The sequence below is a fragment of the Punica granatum genome, chromosome 4 (assembly GCF_007655135.1).
Source record: "Punica granatum isolate Tunisia-2019 chromosome 4, ASM765513v2, whole genome shotgun sequence".
NCBI classification, from domain to species: Eukaryota; Viridiplantae; Streptophyta; class Magnoliopsida; order Myrtales; family Lythraceae; genus Punica; species Punica granatum.
Window position 1 is genome coordinate 17,211,262 of NC_045130.1, and position 18,505 is coordinate 17,229,766.

The 18,505-nt window shown below is 37.2% G+C and overlaps 2 protein-coding genes across 2 annotated transcripts; one reads left to right on the forward strand and one right to left on the reverse strand.

The window, feature by feature from the left end:
- The first annotated feature begins 1,238 nt into the window (after positions 1–1,238).
- Positions 1,239–4,771, forward strand: LOC116204890 (pollen-specific leucine-rich repeat extensin-like protein 3). Its single transcript, XM_031537244.1, has one exon. It carries the CDS (start codon positions 1,547–1,549, stop codon positions 4,502–4,504), a length of 2,958 nt encoding a protein of 985 aa, XP_031393104.1. The 5' UTR covers positions 1,239–1,546; the 3' UTR covers positions 4,505–4,771.
- A 1,958-nt stretch (positions 4,772–6,729) lies between these two features.
- LOC116204891 (serine/threonine-protein kinase SRK2E) lies at positions 6,730–10,532 on the reverse strand. The gene is made up of 9 exons (XM_031537245.1): positions 9,647–10,532; positions 9,188–9,262; positions 9,009–9,110; positions 8,868–8,921; positions 8,671–8,763; positions 8,478–8,570; positions 7,940–8,044; positions 7,732–7,830; positions 6,730–7,344 (listed from the first exon to the last, which is right to left on the reverse strand). Exons 1-9 carry the CDS (start codon positions 9,821–9,823, stop codon positions 7,060–7,062), a joined length of 1,083 nt encoding a protein of 360 aa, XP_031393105.1. The 5' UTR covers positions 9,824–10,532; the 3' UTR covers positions 6,730–7,059.
- Between the last annotated feature and the right edge of the window lie 7,973 nt (positions 10,533–18,505).

The following is an 18,505-nucleotide window of genomic DNA, read 5'->3' on the forward strand; positions in this document are numbered from 1 at the left end:
CGGTCAAGCATATCAACATCAGTTACAATGTTGCCGATAATAGTAACCGCGACTGTGCCATAGTTCGGTTACATATCAATATACAATAATAACTACTTACTAATAGCTCTTTTTTTTTTTTCTACATTACTAATAGCTTTTTAAACATTCAATACTGATTAAATTAAACTAATAATTGTCATGCGATATGGTCATAGCATTTGGTAACGAAATTAAATTTGATTTAATTTGATTTAGTTTGATTTAAGGAGATGAAGACAAAAATAGTTGGGAAAAGTATTGAGATAATTTGAAAAAAAGGATAAAGAATGAATGATTGTATTGTTAAATTGAGAAAAATGTGTTGAAATTGATGAAAAATGTTGAATAGTTAAAAAAAATAGTATTAAAAATTAATTGTAATAATGGATAAGAAAAAAATGAGAGAGAATTTGAAAAAAAAGATAAAAAAATAATGATTGTTGAATTGAGGGAAACGTAAAATTAAGTTAAGGTAAATTTAATTTCATAAACAAACATATCAGCACAACTTAATAAACAGTATTTGACGTTCAACTAATATTTTAAAAGCTGATACCGTTTCCCTCATTCGATAGTTCGTTCTCTATAATGTTTTGATGATACATATGTGCATTTGCACTCATTATCATTATCACATCAGTTTTCATTATTTTTCTTCCAAACAAAACAAGGCTCTTCAATTTTTAATTTCTCCCTGTTTTTTCTTTTGTTGCATTTTTGTATTTTTCAGTATTTTGAAGTTTCATAATGCTCAGTATATAACTTTTCTTTCATTCATAATAGAGATTCATAAGATTAGTATAAGAATATGAATTAAATCGAAATAAAAGAATACATAAGTCCCACTAATGAGGACCAAATCCAGAATATCTTGGTTTTGAATTGTGCCGTTGTCCTAAGATCCCTTCTTTACTCAATACATATAGCTTTTGTTTTTTGGTATTAATGCTGCGTTTGGTTTCAAAATAGAATTTTAAAATTAGATTTTGATTTTGAAAAAGAGCAGTATAAATGTGGCTCACTCTTTGACTTTGTATAAGTTATTTTTTTTGTTGTGGAAAAAAGAGTGGTATAAATAAAGACCACCCTTTGATTTTGTATAAGTTATTTTATTTTGTTGTGAGTAGAATTAAGTTAAAGTAGGATTTTAAAATCTTACTTTAAAACCAAACAAGTTTTAAACAATTTTTGTTCTTCGTTCGCTCATGAATTATCAACAGAAAACTAACAACCATAACGGTTACCTAAATATGATTAGTGAACAGAAAACAATTTCAATTTTAGACCATAAACCGAATTAGCTGTTCTGCTGAAGGGAGGGAGGAGACTTTTTCAACTTACATTTCTAAATTTGGTCTTCCCAATTGGAAGGTCGGGAGTGTCTCAATTGGGTAGACACCCACATTTCCTGGGTACCCGAAAACGAACTTTCCCTCCTTTCCTCTCCCTCGCTCGCTCGATATAACTCCCTAACCATCCTCCCGCCCTCCCCGACTCCTATAAGCAGCCTTGGGGCTACCAAGGTATGTGTGCGGTCTCAGCCATGATTAACCCTTTCCGGATGAGGCCCTCGGGCTGCTTCCTCGCCGTCTTCCTCCTGTTCTCCCTCTCCTCCTCCCTCCTGCCCTCTTCGGATGCTCTCACAGACTCTCAGGCGGCAATGATCACCCGCCGCCAGCTCCTCTCCCTCAAGGAAAACAGCGACCTCCCTGATAATTACGAGTACGAAGTCGATGTCAACATCAAGTTCGCCAACCAACGGCTCCGCAGGGCCTACATTGCCCTCCAGGCCTGGAAGAAGGCCATGTACTCCGATCCCTTCAACACTACCGGGAACTGGGTCGGGGCCGACGTGTGCTCCTACACCGGCGTTTTCTGCTCCCAGGCGCTCGATGACCCGAAAGTCATGGTGGTTGCTGGGGTCGACCTCAACCACGCCGACATTGCCGGTTACCTCCCCGCGGAACTGGGGCTGCTGACTGACGTCGCGCTGTTCCACCTTAACTCCAACCGGTTCTGTGGGATCGTCCCGAAGAGCCTGTCGAAGCTTCAGCTGATGCACGAGTTCGACATCAGCAACAACCGCTTTGTCGGTCCCTTCCCGACAGTGGTGCTCTCCTGGTCTGGCCTCAAGTACCTGGACATCAGATACAACGACTTCGAGGGAGAGCTGCCTCCAGAGCTCTTCGTGAAGGACCTCGACGCAATATTCTTGAACAACAACCGTTTCAAATCAGTCATCCCTGAGACAATCGGTAAATCGATGGCTTCAGTCGTGTCGTTTGCCAACAACAACTTCTCTGGTTGTATCCCGCGCAGCATTGGCAACATGAGCAACTTGAACGAGATCATCTTCTTGAACAATGGACTCGGTGGGTGCTTCCCGGAAGAATTAGGACAGCTTGGCCAGGTGACGGTCTTTGACGCGAGCTCCAACTCGTTCCTCGGCACCTTGCCGAAGAGCCTCTCGAGCCTGCAGAAGGTTGAGCAACTGGATATCTCGCACAACAAGCTGATAGGTTTTGTGCCCGAGGGTGTCTGCAAGTTGCCGAGCTTGCAGAACTTCACATTTTCTGACAACTACTTCAGCAGAGAGGCCAAGGCGTGCTTGCCATCTCCCGGCGGTAGGACTGTGCTTGATGATAAGAGCAATTGCCTGCCTAACAGGCCGAACCAGAAGTCGCCAAAGGCATGCTTCCCTGTTATAAGCCACCCCGTCGATTGCAGCAAAGCCAACGGCGGATGCCATTCGGGGCCCTCTACACCGACTCAGACACCATCGAAACCCACAACGCCTACACCATCCCAGCCCACACCATCGCCATCAAACCCCCATTCCCATCCGCCGAAGAGCTCACACCCTCCACCGAAGGCACCAGCCCCACCATCTCCAAAGGAAGAACCTACGCCATCATCTCCTCCTCTTCCCCGGGTTCCCGTCTCTCCGAAGGGACCGAAGCCGTCTCCCCAACCAGTGACAGAACCTCCTAAACCAAAGTCTTCTCCACCACCTGTGCCCAAGCCCTCTAAGCCTACTCCTCCCAGGCCCTCAAAGCCCACCACACCAACTCCTAGTCCACCGGCACTAACTACTCCTCCTAAACCATCGCCTGTTCCGACTCCCAACCCTCAAGCTCCAGCTCCAGAAGGACCAGGGGATCACGACCAAGGAGGAATTCCCCGTGAGCGGATTAGATCCCCTCTGCCTCCAAAGCCGGAGCAATCACCTGTACCACCTCCCAAGGCAGTTCTACCACCACCTGCATCGCCTCCCAATCCGAAACAATCTCCACCGCCATCTCGCGCTACGCCACAATCACCTCCACCATCTCCGGCACCGGAGAAACCACGTGTTAGTGCACCATCCCCGCCCCCAGCACCGGAGAAACCACAAATTCATCCACCTTCACCAAAGCAAGTGCAGCCACCTCCTAAACCAGTTAGCTCCCTGCCACCGGTAGAGCCGAAGGCTCCAACTGTTGTCCCTCCCAAGTCCTCAGCAACGCCGCAAGTCCACCTTAGCCCACCACCACCAGTTGCGTCTCCTTTACCTCTGCCGCCTGTCCAATCCCCACCTCCGGTCGTTCACTCTCCACCTCCACCAGTGCAATCTCCACCCCCGCCCGTCCACTCACCTCCACCACCAGTCCATTCGCCGCCGCCGCCACCCGTCATCTCGCCTCCCAAACCGAAACAATCTCCACCGCCATCTCTCGCTACGCCACAATCACCTCCACCATCTCCGGCACCGGAGAAACCACGTGTTAGTGCACCATCCCTGCCCCCAGCACCGGAGAAACCACAAATTCATCCACCTTCACCAAAGCAAGTGCAGCCACCTCCTAAACCAGTTAGCTCCCCGCCACCGGTAGAGCCAAAGGCTCCAACTGTTGTCCCTCCCAAGTCCTCAGCAACGCCGCAAGTCCACCTTAGTCCACCACCACCAGTTGCGTCTCCTCCGCCTCCGCCGCCTGTCCAATCCCCACCTCCGGTCGTTCACTCTCCACCTCCACCAGTGCAATCTCCACCCCCGCCCGTCCACTCACCTCCACCACCAGTCCACTCGCTGCCACCACCCCCCGTCCACTCCCCTCCTCCACCCGTGCACTCTCCACCACCCCCCGTCCACTCCCCTCCACCACCAGTGCACTCTCCACCGCCCCCCGTCCACTCTCCCCCACCGCCCGTGCACTCTCCACCACCACCAGTTCACTCCCCACCACCACCGGTCCATTCTCCTCCTCCACCAGCCCACTCCCCGCCACCACCCGTACACTCACCTCCACCGCCAGTCCACTCACCGCCACCACCCATTTTCTCTCCCCCACCCCCTGTCTTCTCTCCGCCACCACCAATCGCTTCTCCACCTCCTCCTCCTGTTGTCCACTCTCCTCCACCACCGAGCTTCGACGACATACACCTCCCCCCGATCTTCGGGTCCCAGTACTCATCCCCACCCCCGCCAATGTACCCCGGGTACTAATAACTAGTCTGTAATTATGAAATAACATCTTCTTGTATAGCTATGTAACATCATTTTAGATTTCGAACTGCCGTTATTTACTTTGCCACTGGACGATTAACAATACAAAGTGACAAAAGGTCTTGTTCATCAATTAATATCCGGTGGACTAAGTTTGTTATCAAGGCAGTCTAATATATATATATATAAGGAGGATTCTTTTATATTTTATTTACGTCAGTTGTAGTCCATGACCTTCACAAGCAGCAATGATGCTCGATTTGATTCTGTTCTTCTCTCCGCATCAATTCCTATCTTCAGATTATACCATCCTAATAAGAGGAATCTTTTGGTTCGGTGAAATACGAGGCCAAAGCCAACTACATTAAAGGAAAACATTCAGAACTACAAAAAAAAGGTATGGCGGCCCCAGTAGCATCTCGAACTAACGAGAGAGCGAAGGCCGGGGTGGAGGCTCAAGCTGTGATTTCCTATGGAGAACAATAAGGCACCCTTCGCCGGCCCACCCGTGCACATATCATAAAGAAGGGGGATGGAAAAAATAAATTATTTGATCCTGAGAATGATAAAACTATGTGCAAAATCATGAATTGTGTTCTTGGCCAAGAATCTTACCCAAGGGCATGAAGAAGACCAGGCACCAAATCATGAAAAGCCGAAACTTCAGAAAGATGGATTCATTCAATCCGATACAGATTCATTCTGTTTTTTTTTTTGTTTTGCTGAATAATAAGTCAGCTTATAATCTTTAAAACCGGCAGTGAATCCAACACTTGCTTTAGTCTCTGTTTGCGGTGACATAAAGTCCCTCCAGTGTCCACCGCGGGGCATACATTTCAACCAGTTCATGTTGTTACTGATTTCATCATTTATACGAAGACGTACTACTGCATTTTAACGTATAAATCCAGAGTTGTTCGATGCAAAATCACATGTAAACCTCTCCGAAGCGAGTAAAATCGAGGAACAATGAAACACCAAGTATACCATGTCCATGAACGGGGGAGAGAACAGAGTATATACAGAGCATGGGAGAAGAAATTTATGAAGGACCAAAATTTCCCTTCGGAAACCGACGGATCTCTCTACTTTCCTTTACAAGCTTCCTTACACCGAATGAAATTCTGCAAGCTAATAACATAAGATTCAGGGGAACAATCCAACTAAAGGAGCAGATTGAGCGAGAGCAGAGCTCGTCAACTGGGGCAATCTTTCTTGCTGAATAACGATGCCTATCGCCTCCGAGACCACGAGCATGAACTCCATGACCAAGTTCAGCAGCTCAATGCACATTTCTATTCTCTTGATTATCACCATTGCTCTTCCTTATCCTTTTGCTGTGTCCTCCTTAAGCTGTCACTAGACAGCTCAACTACTTATACGCTGCTGCAGCAGAGAAGAAACGGGGGAACTCAATCCCGAACAGAACTGTTGCAAAACGGCCTTTCGAGGACCTGGAGGGGCGTTTTACATGAATTCACATGGATATACATCAAGTCAGGAGAGGAGACAAGACAAATATCTTGAACCTACGGAAAATAGTTATATTAATGAAATCTCAACTTGATAAAACCCTCCCATCCACAGGTGTCCAATATCCATCAAGCAAGACAATTAAGACGACCGTCAAGGGCAGGTGGAGGCCTGGGCTCCGATGAGTCAAGTCGAGCCGATGCTGCCTCGACTCAAACTCAACTCAGCCTGTCCCGGCTCCTAGCAGTTACTGTTATTAGTTTCAGCTTGCTCTGATCCGTTTATTTTGAAAACAGAACGAGTCGAGTCTAAAGGAAACCAGTCGGCCGGTACTGAATGGGTACAGGGTGTCATGGAGTGAACGTTTCTCATGTGAATGGAGCAGAGGAATGGGAGGTGAACAATAATGTCGACAGTGGAGGCTTTTTTCAACGAGGACGACCATGCACGATAAAAAAAAAAAAGGGCAAAAAAGGACAAAGAAAATCATAGAGCTAGTAAAATAAACCACAAGTTTATAATACTATAATCGTGCTTGACGTAACATTTGAAATGGATAATGTTAGAGCTATATATATTATATATACATGCATATTCCTTCAATTATTTCCGGTGAAAACAAAGATAAAGTCACATTGTTTTCTCAAAAATGTAAAAGGCAGCAGCAGAAAGCCTGATAGTTCTTATTAGAGCTGAAACAGAGAACAAATCATTGAGCCATGCAGTCCTCAGTCAAGACTTCCAACATCAAGTGCAGCTTAACCATGAAGACTGGTATTCAACCGTCGTCAAATTCATCAGATATATAACAAAGACGGGAGTATATGCAAAGAGAAAGTCATTTGAGTACATTTGCTACATATTCTTCTAATTTAGACTGGATACAGTACATAACGATGCATACACCACCATACAGATGGGGCGGAACAGAAACAAAGAGCACATGAGAAAGTGCTAACAAAGGCATAAGCACGAAACACGGGTTCTTACCCGATAAACAACGTGGATCAAACTGGTAAGACCCGAGATCTGCATCATCCTGTATAACCTCAAAATCCCATAGGGAAAAGCTTTGGAACTGATCACATCGCATATACTATTTCCCCACTGCTGTCGATATCGAGGTCAGGGTCAGTCTCGAGGTCCTCATCCATGTCATCATCCATGTCAAGAGTGCCAGCAAGGTACTGGTTGAGGTTCTGGGACCCGGGAGCTGGAACAGTGGCCTCAGCAATTATCTGCATGATCTCGTCTAAGCTCTGCATGGGCTGATCTGGCTCTTCGAACTGTGCGTTATCGTCCATGAGATCAGTCGGGAGGTTCTTCAGGAACCACTCGTGGCTCTTTATCTCGGGAATGGTTATCCTCTGCAAAGGTATAAAGCTTTAGACCTCTGATTTTGGAAACTAGAAGACTTTTCCAGATTTTCAAGCTTTTTGTGCAAAAAGAGCAAAAGATAAGGTCATTAAAAATGTTAAATTGCAATTTCTCATGTGCGTCGGAGCATCAGACGTCCCACAACAAGCAATCGAGCACACAGCTTCCTTATTTTATTCACTATTCATCATTTGAAAATTTCGAAAAGTATCAAACATTCATTTAATTTTCAGCTGTTATTTTCCAGAAAAATTTAGAAAAGCAAATAACATGCATTAAACAGCCTTCTTATTTCCAGACAGGATATTAATCTATTTCAGCTAAACAGGAGAGCCACAAAGAGTTACGCAAATCTCACTGAAATTTTATCTGCTAACCTTTGCAGGATCAGCTTCAAAGATCCTTGAAATCAAGTGGCGGCACTCAGGAGATATATGAACGTAGTCAGGAATCGAATATTGGACATTGAGTATTCTCTGATGCAAGGGGGGAAAAAAAAAAGATTACTCAATGAAGCAGAATCCATAATAGACATATGCAGCTTGTACAATCAACACAATGATACAATGAGGCCGAGAAAGTTACCTGTATTGTCCTGCGGAAGTTCTTAGGTTCTTCAGGGTCCTCGAAAGGGTAAGCCCCCACTAACATGACATATAAAGTCACCCCACAGGACCATACGTCAGCAACCTGAGAGTAATCAGTTCATTAATCTCGGGCAATGCAGAAACCTCAAGCAGTTCAATCCAAAAATCAGTGCAGAAAATAAAGCTTTAATTGCTAGTTAGTTTCGATTAGAAGATCATTAAATGCATTCTAAGAGGATATGTTCCAAAACTGGATCTCTATGACACCCTGTTCCTTTTTCTTTATTCCAAGTCTAGTCTATACGTGTAATGTCCGACTTACAAGTCAACAGGAGGGTTAAACTATGCTTGATACATTTTCTCCTAGTTCTACCTTCTTAACAGCTCAGCTTTCAGAAATTTGTTCACTCTACACTAAGCATTAGATTGGAAGCTGAGATCCTAATGGACCGCAATGACACTTGAGTAACTTGGCTGGCAAGAACTCTAATCCTCCAAAAAGAACATCGAAATATAATGCGAGGTTAATAAAATACCTTGCCGTCGTACTCTTTCCTGAGTAAAACTTCTGGAGCAATATAAGCCGGGGTTCCGACCGTTGATTTTGGTTGTGAGTGCAGCACTGAGGACTACAAAGCAGAGCCAATGATGTCTATTAATTAGCACTTATAATCTCTCCAAGTGGGCAGGTACGAGTTTGTGCATGTAGGAGAGAAAGAGAGACAGAACCTTGGAGTAACCAAAATCGCAAATCTTCAGACGAGGAGCTGGGCTTCCATCCAACAAAGTGTTTTCGAGTTTCAAATCACGGTGACACACTTGCTTCGTAATGGAATACAGCAGAAACGATCAAACTCATCCCTCTAATATATTGGTGGTCTATGGTGAAAGTAACAACAAAGTGAACAAATAAGTCGTTAACATACCATTGCATGACAATAACTGACTCCTGAGATTAGTTGTTGGAAGAAGAACCGAGCCTGTATCGAAGTGAGATATGTTTCAATGTGTTTAATCAGGAAAACAAATGAATGAGAACAACTATGTACTTAACTTAAACAACAAACCTCATCTTCACTGAACCGGCCAGCATTGCATATACGCTCAAAGAGCTCTCCTCCAGATGCATATTCCATAACAATAGCAAGATGGGTTGGGGTTAACGTGACCTGAAAAGAGATGCTAGAAATGACATACCTCAAGAAAAGAGTGGAGAAGGAACTAACAGGCCAGAATAAATACGAACCTCTTTGAATCGGACAATGTTGGGATGCCTTAGTGATCTGTGGTTTATAATTTCCCTCCGCACATTTGCATCTATCTGCATACCAGGAAGAAAGCAATTGAAGATGTCATAGCAAGTCGAATACTCAAAATTCTAATATATGTCCTGACCATAATGTTTGAACAGCACGTCACTCACTGTCCGACCAATAAGCAACAGGCTAATACAAAGAAATCAGACTTAAGTCATACAATCAGAGCATGGCAATGCAAGTTACCATATCATTCAAGCTAATCCACACGGATTAACAATAGTTAAGCAGGGAACCAAATTAGGCAGTACCATTAATTGCGCCTATTTCGGAGTGCCCTCATTGCAAAGAGAATGAGCTCAAGCTATCAAATACAAGGAGGAACCAAGCGAAAATCGACAAACCGAGCTTGAATTAACTGAGCCCATGATCACTAAGAACAGGCTAACCTTGTCCCCTCTCTCGATGTACTTGACAGCGACGAGCTCGGAGGTCTTCCGGTCCCTCATCAGCCTCGCGACCCCGAAGTTTCCCGACCCGATGTCCCGAACAAGCTCATACCGATCGCTGTCGTGCATGATCGGCATGTCCATCCCCGGACCAACCGTAACCGCAGACCGATCCATCTCCAACTCTGAGCTCTCCCAGCACCAGTTAACACAGAGAACCGTCTCCCTCCTCCCACCCCACAAAAGGAGAAGGAAAAGGGAAAGAAGGGGAAGCAAAGGAAACAAACCCACCCACCAACTTCAGAGCAAGGTCTCAGCTTTTCCACCTGACAGCCTCACCGAACCTCCATGGAAGGAGATGACATGGCGGAATTTCAACCTCTCAGCCTTCAAAGAGATAGAGGAGGAAGCAAGAAAAAGAAAGGGTATAGAGGGCTGTCTCCGGTGGTCTAGCCCGTGAAATCTCCACCAAACTCCAATGGGTTTTCTCTCTTTTTCGCTCGTCCTGCTGCTGCGTTGGGTGTCTGGCTGGCTGGCTGCTGCAGAGAGAGAGAGAGAGAGAGAGAGAGAGATAGAGAGAGAGAGAGGCGGTGGGGGTCTTCTCGTGAACTGCTCCCAACTCCCAAACTTAGCCCCTTTCGTTCTTCTTTCCCTTTAAAAAAAGTTCGCTTTTTTCGCAGGATTCTGTGTCTGAAAGTAGCTTAGAGCAGATATTTATCATTTTATTATTCCTAAACTGTGGGGAAGATGGGAGATTTCATCAGCCCGGTGGTTATGGTTATGGATGATGGCTCATGATGATGATGATGATGATGATGGAGATGGAGATGGGCTTTTGCTTCTTCTTCTTCTTCTTCTTCTTCCCAGATTAGCAGGGCAGGGCAGGGCAGGGCAGGCAGAAAAAGGAGACGCTTTTGGGACCGATAGATAGATATATCTTTTTGACTTTTGACAATTGACATGAGATTTTTTTTTTCTCCTTCTCTTCCACTTAAAGATTAGTTCAGATTTCTTTCTACTAATGATACCGTTGACCTGTGTCTTAAATTAAATCTGCTTGCAGGGTCTTATTAATACTTTAATTAATCAAAACTATTCCCAAAAATTAACTATCGATTGATTAAAAATAATAAATACAAGTGTATTGAGTACTATTAAAAAAAAAAAGAGTACTATTAATTATCAACCGCACAGGTTGCCTGTTAATTGATTAATCGTTGGGCTTATTTTTGCCCGTATGTATTTAATGCAGTTATCGCCTCAGTTTGTCTGGATAAAATTTGTTCGTATTCGAGAAATTATACATACGATTATGACAAACGCGTTGTTAGGGGAGGTTGTCGTATAGTAACTATTCAAAGTTCGAGTACCAACTTGCTTTCCAATTTCCATTTTATTTCTTTTGTGGAATTAGGAAAGTCCTATGATACATACACTTGAAATTAAATGCACGTATACATATATATATATATATATATTGAAAAATTCCAAGTAATTTACTTATAATTCAAGTAAATTATATAATAAAGAAATAAATGAATTACTTGAAATCAAGTAATTTACTCAGACAAATACAGGTAATTTACTCGTATATATCATACATATATTTTCAGTCCTATGTACTGTAGACTAATCCGATTACAATTACTTCCTTTTCTTAATTTATCGGAAAGTTTACTCGTTGAATTATCAATATATTTCCTTCATTTGTTCTACAAGGATCACTCCTTTTTTTTTTTTTCCCTTTTACTAAAGCAAAGTTCAATATGTTTATCATTCATAGTAGAATTAGTTACTGGCTCGATGTAAAGTTTGACCAGCCACGATATGTAATAAGTCTCCTATATATTTCACTTTGCGAAAACTTAAGTGGCTCGAACCCAAAAGAATTGTCATTTTCTTTTATTGTACGACTATGCATCACTGAAAGATTCAAAATGATTGTTAATTTGGTTGATGTGAGGAGATTTCCTGTGATAGACTGTCTTTTTTTTCCCCTTAATAAGCAATCCCAAATCAAACAATTGTATTAGAGATTTCTATTTTGTTATCAGCTGCAATAGGAAAGTCGTGAAGGTGTAAACATCACAAATATGTTATACTAGAGAAAGACCCGCACTAGGCATAGTATCAAACTAATTTTATCTTATGTGCAAATTATTGGCATGTGCTTGCTCTCTGTCGTACGTATGAAATTTATCGTTTTCTTTATAAGGATTAAAAAATTCAATTAAAAGTAATTAAAATTTATATAATAGCAATAATAAATACAGAGGAAATTTTTTTAAAAAATATTATTATTTTATTCATATCCACGGGAGAGTAAAGAGAAGAGAAAGAGGGAAAATATGGATAAGGGTGAGATAGAAGAAATAGGAAGGAGAGATAACACGAGGAGTGGTGCCAAAGGTAATTAGAAATTATATAAGTTTATAATTTTATTCTTAGTACTTTATAATCTAATGATTCACAAATTTATTATTTTAATTTTTAATGGGTAATTTTGAAATCACGAAAGTTACACAAATTATCATCTTTTCTCATATAGAATCTCCTTTAGATACATCATGGCATGAGATAGCCGGATGGAATCGGTTCTTTCGCATTTATATATATATATATATATGTGTGTGTGTGTGTTCTTTTGGTATTAAAGGACTTTCGCATGAATACTCCCCTAGAAGTGTGGGATCTTGGAGTTGAGCAAATATTAGGTGAGTGTTATTTATCCACTGCGATTGAGTAATACACAATTAAAATATTTATAAGTGAAAAACAGACCTCTTAATACCTATATATTCTCACTTATAAATATTATGATTGATTATTACTCAATTAAAATAAATGACTAATGCTCATCCAAAATTTTTTCCGTGTAGACGACGTGTATTTGATCCAATAGCTGGTTATAGTGTGTTTTGATGAGATGTTTATTATTTTATTCGTAATTAGTAGGAAGATAGAGACTCGCAAGTGATTAAAGTTGTCTTCCAACATTAGCAAGCCAAAATGGGATATTTTTGGGACTGATATATCCTTCAAGCTTTTGAAAATTGACAAGAGATATTTTTCCCTACCCTATTCAAGATTAGGTCAATCTTTTATTTACTAATAATAAAGTTGACTAGTGTTACTAAACTATTGAAAATAATTATCACTACTTTACCCCAATGAATACGCTTTCAACCTAACTTAGTAGGAAAAAAGTAACTTTAATATGAGAGCGGTCAAACAGAGGGGAAGCGCCTTGATTTTTTATTGGAAAAAAAAGTCAAATGCAATGAGAAATTAGAGGGTAATGTCATAAATTGCAAAAAAAGAACCCAATATCTATCTTTCTATAGATATAGTAAAATTCAGTTATAAGAAATATGCTTCAATGAATGCACTGGAAAATTTTAAAAGAGTAAATACTATTTTTCGAAATAATAAAAATAATATAATATAAAAACGATAAAATATTATTTGAAAAATATAATATCTTTTTAATCAAAAGTAAGCAACAATGAACAATCATATATATAAAAATTGGAATCTATGAACAAGAGTGTATTAAAAAAATTTTAAATTTTATTGGGATGATATTTGTATGGTTACACATATTCGAATGTCATGTTAGAATACTAATCGGCTAATAATTTATACACACAGTGAAATTCACTTGCAAGAGCAATACAAGCGCTTTAATTAATGCAATTGAAAAACTTAAAAATAATAAATACAATTTTAAAAAATATAAAAAACAATATAATATAAAAAACAATAAAATCTATTTGAAAATATTATATCTTTTTAATAAAAGTAAGCAATGAACAATCACAAATATAAAAAATAAAAAACAAAGTGCATATTCTTTAAAATACTACAAAATAATATAGATATATTTGATCATGACGTTAGAATACTACATAATAATATATAAAATCTATTATATTTTAAACTATAAATCAGTAAACACTATGATAAATATAAATATATTCTTTAAAAAATATTATCTATCGGAATTAGTTTTGATATAGTTTAATGTTGAGGAAATTGTTCTATGAATAATCACTTGCTCCGGGCATGTATTATTAAAATGGGCAAATTACGCCATATATCATATGGTTTCACCTTTTGTTCAAATCCATCATATGCTTTTAAAAGTGTAAAAAATATCCCACGGTTTACATTTTTTTTCCAAATCTATTCAGCCGTTATATTTTCCATTAACGAAACGTAAGTATACTCCAAATACATCCCATTGTTTTAATTTTTTTATCAAATCTATTATATGGTTTTAATCTTTTTCTCAAATCTATCACAATGTTTTAATTTTTTTTTCAAATATATTCCAGGTAAAAGGGCCACAGTGGCAAGACCGTTAAATGTTGACGGAAAATATAACGGCGGGATAGATTTGGAAAAAAAATGTAAACCATGAGATATTTTTGACATTTTTAAAAGTTTATGATATATTTGAAAGGTGAAACCATGAGATATATGAGGTAAAAACCTCTATTAAAATTTAAAATTATTCAAGTAAACCAATAGGGTTCATCTGGTGGTTAAGGAGCGTATCTTCCTTGGGGATAAGTTCAAGCTACCTCAGAAACCATGCAGGAGAATACTCCCTACTGGGTACCTGTATGGATTATGTGGTCAGACTGACCTATCCCGTAAGTTTACAGGGTGTTCACGTGGACCTGTAACCCCAATTTATAAAAAAAAATTAACAAATTACTAAATAAATATTCCTTAAGAATTCTTTTTTGGCAAAAGTGTTTGCAATCTTTTCTCCTTTATTTAAAGATGCACACATTCCAACGGTGCATTTCTCGATCTTATAATAATCTTTCGTTTTTTAGAGGAAAAAAATTGCGAGTATCACTTTCACAATTCTGAAAAATTGAACATTAAAAACTAATTTATTCTCAACAAATGCGCTTATCGAGACTCAAACTTATGTTTTCCTCCTTAAAGAAGTTGAGTTGTTTACCACTTAATTATCACTTTATTGGTAATAATTTTTCATTTCTCTGATGTTGTAGTATAATAATAGATGTGAATGTTTTCATTTCTTTTTTATATGAATATTTTCATTTCTTCATATATATATTTCTCTCTCTCTCTCTCTCTCTTAGTGGAACTCTATCTTTGTTAAGGCATATAAATTTTCATTTATATCCTATCTTTTCTAGTGGAATATGTTCATTCTAATATAAAGAATAAAGCAATTGTTAATATTTGTAAAAGCCATTAAAAAATTACAGATTCCAGTAATTCTTATAATTATCGGCGTTAGTCATATGGATGACAAAATTGAAACCACTTCGAAAAAATTTCCAACATTTCATCTACTGCTCAAAATTTCTTTTTCTAAGACATACATATAAATTTAAAATTTTTAAGAGTGCAAAACTATAAAAATATTTTAAAATTTTTTACACATATAACCACATTATAGCATAATTTTTTAATTAAAAATTCAATATTCGTGATTATAACATTAATTAACAATATTCAGAAGTTCATGATAATTAATCAAGATTATAACATATTTATTAAAGTAAAAAATTAGTGTAAATTAGGGAATTACTTTTTAAAAATATATTCTACAAATATCCACATTTTAACAAAATATTTATTTAAAACAAAAAAAATTAATATTTGTCATTTTTTAACTTATAAAATTTAAACTTTGGGATAATTAAAAAAACCCGGTTATGAAAGAAAGAGAAAACTGCGTCAAAAATCATAAACTTTGTATGCCTTCCAAATCTAACATGAAATATTTTTTTCTCCTAAAAATATATCAACTTTCATTTCCTTGCCAAATATGGCATTTGTTAGTTTTTCCATTCGTTTTTGTTGATGCAGTAAACGGAATGACATGGCATTAAAACATTTTAAAATAATATAAAATGCATTAAAAAATTTAGAAAAATGAAATAAATTGAAGAAAGAATTTTTTAAAATGTTGAAAAAAGGATCAAATATAAATTTTAAAAAATAAAATTTAGAAAATAAAAAAATGAAAAACTTCAGAGAAAATGCAGAACATCAGAAAATTTTTGTAATGTTAAAAAATTAAGAAAAATTTAAAAGGGGAAATTTATAAAAAAAATTATAAAATTTCGAAAAAACAAAAATAAAAATAAAATTTGAAAAAAATCCAGAAAAATAAGATAAAATTAGTAAAAAATAAATTAGAATTTAGGCAAATAAAAATAATATGATAAAAATATAAAGTAAGCGACCTGATACGTAAAAAGGATGTATATTTATTGAATAGTTGTCCTTTTGAGATTTTGAAAAATTAATTAAATTTACATATTAAATCTTAAGTTAAATTTTACTTAAAATTTTTAATATTTTTAACTTTACCATTTTATACCTACATATAGTTAATTTTGAAATTTCATGAGAGTAATTGATACTCCAAGATCAACATGCATCCTTTACTGTCTACCATACCATTCATGTTCTATTTTGATTACCCTTTATTTGCATCTTATGTCAAACCCGTCACAACTCATGTCTAAACTTTGACCTCAATTGAAACTTGTTCAATCAAGTCCAACAAATTCACAACTACTAAGCTAATCTCGCCTCTAGAATCCCAATTGCTAGTGAAACCTGTTGGACTTTATTGAAGTCACTATAGTAGACGTGCTTTCCAACAGTTGTTTTCCCATCAGACTATAGCTTATCAAGCAATTGGGAGGAAACCAACTACCTGGAAAGCCACGTCGGCTCCTTCAATCTCAATGAATTCCAACATGTTTTCTTGGAAGTTGGAAGTTTTAAAAATGAGTTTAGCTTAGTTGCGTTGGACTTGATGGAAACCGAACAAGCATCAATTGAGGCCAAAGCTTAGAAATGAGCTATGAAGGGATTGACTTGAGAGGCGAATAAAGGATAACCGAAGTAAAACGCGAGTGACATGGTAAATAGTGAAGAGTCATATTGATCTCGGAGAGGTCGATTTAAGTAAATATAGGTATAGTAAAGTTAACAAGCTTTTTTAATTTAAACCATTCAAAATTTTAACTTAAACATTTAATAGGTACGTTTAATTAATCTTCAATAATCTCGTGAGGATAATTGCCTAATCATTATATATACTCTCTCTGCATGTCAAATCGCTTACACTATATTTAATTGTTTTTTCTTTTTTAAAATTTCTAAACTATATTTCTATAGTTTTTGTGAAATTTTCGGTTTCCCAATTATTTAGATTTTTAATTTTTGTAAATTTTATTTTCTGTTTTTTATCCAATTTTTTTGGAATTTATTAAAATTATTATTTTTATATTGTTTCTGAAATTTTGGATTTTTTTATACATATAACATTATTTTTTAATTTTTAATGCCAGGCCAACACCCCATTTGCCACATTATGGAAAATGAACGGAAAAACTAATACATGCTAGATGCGGGAAGAAAATGAAAATTGATGTATTTTGTGAGAAAAAATAATTTATGCTAGATTTGGGTACACATGTAAAATTCACGATTTTTGGTGCAATTTTCCCTAAAAGAAATAATAAAGTAAAAATTAATATAAAATATTCATTATAAAATTAATTTTTTAAAAAAGTATGAGCCAACATAGTAATTAAAAAGAAACTACGAAAATTAGTTTTGACGTGGTTTGATTTTGCAGAAATTAGTTCCGATCATGCAATGCTGCAGAAATTATCCTATCAATGGCCGCTTGCTTCATGAATCTAGTGCTGAAATTTAAAAGTTCATCACAACTAAAATATATTATAAAAATTAATAAATTAATATTCTTTAAAAATATTCGCACACATAATAACCTTTTTCTTCTTTTATTTAGATATGCTTACATTGAAACAATAATAATACACTTCTAAGTCTTATAATTATCTTTCTTTCTTTCTTTTTTTATTTATTTAGTAGTGCAGTATAGATATGAATATTTTCATTTCTTCTCTTTTTCAGTGGAATAATATCTCTGTTAAGATATACAAATTTTCTTTTGTATCCTATTTTTTTAGTGAAACCAATCATTCGGACTCATATAAAGAATGAAGTAAATAGTCAATATTAACAAAATCTACAATTTCGTATGTTTTATTAATATAAAATATTCTTTAGACTCTTTTCTTTTTCCCTTAATGTTCGAATGCGTAGTCCTTTCTCCTTTATTTAGAGATTCTTACATCTCAATAATACATTTCTCGGTCTTCAAATTATCTTTCATTTCTTTGGTTTTGTATTCTCGTTCATTCTTATGTTTTTTTCCCTTTTTTCTAGTGGAACAATATCTTTCTAATGGAACCAATAACCATTTATCTTTTCATTGCAGCAATGCTTTTTTCTGATTATGAATGGTTTATAACTACAACAAATTATAACCAAACCTATTTTCATACTCATTACAAATAATAAAACTATTATTGGTATTTGTAAATATCATCTCAAAAACAATAAATTTTATGCATGAACAATAATTCAGATAGATAACAAAATTTTACATCGCATTAAAACTAATTTCCAATATTTTACTCATCAGTCAATCAGAATTACTTTGTTAAACCAAAATATCAATTATATAAAACCCCGTGCAGCACATGGGCAAGATTTCTAGTGATGAATGAATAGTAAGTGATAACTGATAATATTCACACCTAGTAGAAAATGTGTAATTTTACTATATACTAGAGCTCCCCGGTTTTCGAGTTTACAGCAGTTGATTAATTTGGTATGAGATTGTGTTTGGTCGAAACTTCCAAAAAACAACCTGCATACTCTTCATGGTTCAAAGATCTCATTCTCTTATTTAGCAAAGGGTAGATATTATAAATTTTCAGAATTGTTCATATTGTTTTGTTAGAGAGGAGAGAAATT

Coding starts and splice junctions, on each gene's coding strand:
- LOC116204890 (XM_031537244.1), top strand. CDS start 1,547: ATGTGTGCGGTCTCAGCCATGATTAACCCTTTCCGGATGAGGCCCTCG.
- LOC116204891 (XM_031537245.1), bottom strand. CDS start 9,823: ATGGATCGGTCTGCGGTTACGGTTGGTCCGGGGATGGACATGCCGATC. Junction 9,263..9,646: donor ACATCGAGAGAGGGGACAAG/GTTAGCCTGTTC, acceptor CCTGGTATGCAG/ATAGATGCAAATGTGCGGAG. Junction 8,922..9,008: donor GCCGGTTCAGTGAAGATGAG/GTTTGTTGTTTA, acceptor ACTTCGATACAG/GCTCGGTTCTTCTTCCAACA.